Source organism: Caenorhabditis briggsae (assembly GCF_000004555.2).
Source record: "Caenorhabditis briggsae complete genome, chrI, whole genome shotgun sequence".
NCBI lineage: Eukaryota > Metazoa > Nematoda > Chromadorea > Rhabditida > Rhabditidae > Caenorhabditis > Caenorhabditis briggsae.
Genome location: NC_013489.2, coordinates 10,974,601 through 10,976,738, shown reverse-complemented (window position 1 = coordinate 10,976,738; position 2,138 = coordinate 10,974,601). Strand labels below are relative to the sequence as shown.

Genomic DNA, 2,138 nt, shown 5'->3' with positions numbered 1-2,138 from the left:
GTATGAAAAGTCCATAACTGTGTTAATTAACGGAAATTTGTAAGATAAGTTTTTTTTTGAAAAAAAGTACAAATCTCAGAATTTGTATGAATAGTTTAAGTTGTAAAATATTGTCTTCTACTTTTTTTTTTCTGAAAATCTGCTCAAATGCATCCAAATGACCGAATTTTTGGCTTCAAAAACCCTAACATTCAAATGACCTTAAAGGGGGACTCCGACCAAAAATTTTTATTGCATTAAAATGTTCGAAAAGTTGTCTATTTTCCCAATATTATAGCGAAAAAATTCGAAAAAAATCCGAAATTTCCGAAAAATGCCGTTAAAAGCGAAAAATTTTTATGGATGAATACTTTGCTGTCTGCACCACTTTTTACTCATTTCCAGTTGATATATTGCTGTTGTTATCGGTGGAAGAATCCTCCAGTTGAATTTCTGATTCTTCTTGACAATTGGAAATTACTTCCACAGAGATGAAAATCTGATCAAATGTTCCTTGATTGTCGTTGTTATCAATACAAGACTCATCAATTCGTTCTTCGTTCAGGTCAGTATTATTCATTCTGTAAGGCACGCCATCTGATAGTATTGAAGACGTATCCTCTCCTTCCGTATCGATTGTTGATTGATCTTCAGAATCGATCGGTCGGAGGAATCGGAGCGGTTCGGGGTCCATGATGTTGAGGCGGGGGACCACCGAATTAATTACCTTTGTTTTACTCTGGTGTTCTGAAAAAATACTATGTGAGTGATAGGAATGAAAAGACAGTAATAAGGTCGAGAGTATGATACCGTAAAAACTGTATTAGAAGGTCCCCTCTAATAGAAGGGCCCTCCGAGAGGGGCTTGGAAAATAGAAGCAATCCCTGTAATAGAAGAGCGTCTTCAAAATATGTTGTTAGAAATTAAAAATTTCCGTACTTTTTCAGTAAAAAAATTCGGCTAATTCATAGAAATTTTTTGAAAAATTTGCTCAAAAACCTGTTCAAATTTTGTGGAATTGATAGATTTTCATGAATTTTTACGAGAAGTGACTGAATTGTTCTGTGAAAAAAAATTGAGAAAACGACTGGAAAAATAAAATGGCTTCCTCCAATTCAAGGGCCCCTGTAATAGAAGGGCCCGCCGGAGGAACCTTGGAAAAATGGAAGGGTCGGCCCTTCTAATACAGGTTTTACGGTAATCTTAATAACACGGTTTCAAGAGGAGAAGAAAAGCAAAATATGAACATTACAGGTTACAGAAGTACTAGGAGAGACAAACAAGAGAGACAATATTACAATATTACAGGAGAGACAATATTACAAGATAAGTTATCTAAGTTTCCAGGATGCTATTCATGACGTGACCAAGTTGTTTTTGGATGTGGAAAAGTTTATGAAGACTCAATCGGAGCAAGATCAGAAGTCGTATGCCGCCTACGCGGAGAAGAAGAAAAAAGAGTTGGAAAATTGATATCATTTGTTGAAAATGAAGTTTTATTTTTATTTGAAAAACGAAATTCTTATATTGGCTTTTGGGAAATTCTTAGACTTTCTTAGACCCCCCCCCCCCCCCCCCCCCCGCGGAGAAGAAGAAAAAAGAGTTGGAAAATTGATAATGATAAACTGATGATAAGGGCGCAGTTCATGCATTTGAACTGTCAATGGAAGGCTTGGCCGGATCGTGGAGTTCCGGAAATTCCAATGGCGGTTTTCAGACTTCTTATTCGAGTGAGCATTTAGAAACGAATTCCAATATAAAAATAATTTCAGCTCAAAACAGCTAGCCCCATCAGTTATCTAAGTTATCTTGTGTGTCTTCATAAAAATCTAAGTTATCTTGTGTGTCTTCATTGTGTGTGTCTTCATAAACTTTTCCACATCCAAAAACAACTTGGTCACGTCATGAATAGCATCCTGGAAACTTAGATAACTTATCTTGTAATATTGTCTCTCCTGTAATATTGTAATATTGGCTCTCTTGTTTGACTCTCCTAGTACTTCTGTGACCTGTAATGTTCATATTTTGCTTTTCTTCTCCTCTTGAAACCGCGTTATTAAGATTACCGTAAAACCTGTATTAGAAGGGCCGACCCTTCCATTTTTCCAAGGTGCCTCCGGCGGGCCCTTCTATTACAGGGGCCCTTGAATTGGAGGAAG

General features: G+C 36.8%; 1 protein-coding gene across 1 annotated transcript; it reads right to left on the bottom strand.

Annotated features, from left to right (window-relative positions):
* Positions 1 to 370: 370 nt before the first annotated feature.
* On the bottom strand, positions 371 to 676 carry CBG20275 (the record flags this gene model as incomplete). The annotated part of the gene is made up of 1 exon (XM_002640322.1): positions 371 to 676. A coding segment is annotated over one exon (306 nt), but the record flags the coding sequence as incomplete, so codon positions are not given.
* Between the last annotated feature and the right edge of the window lie 1,462 nt (positions 677 to 2,138).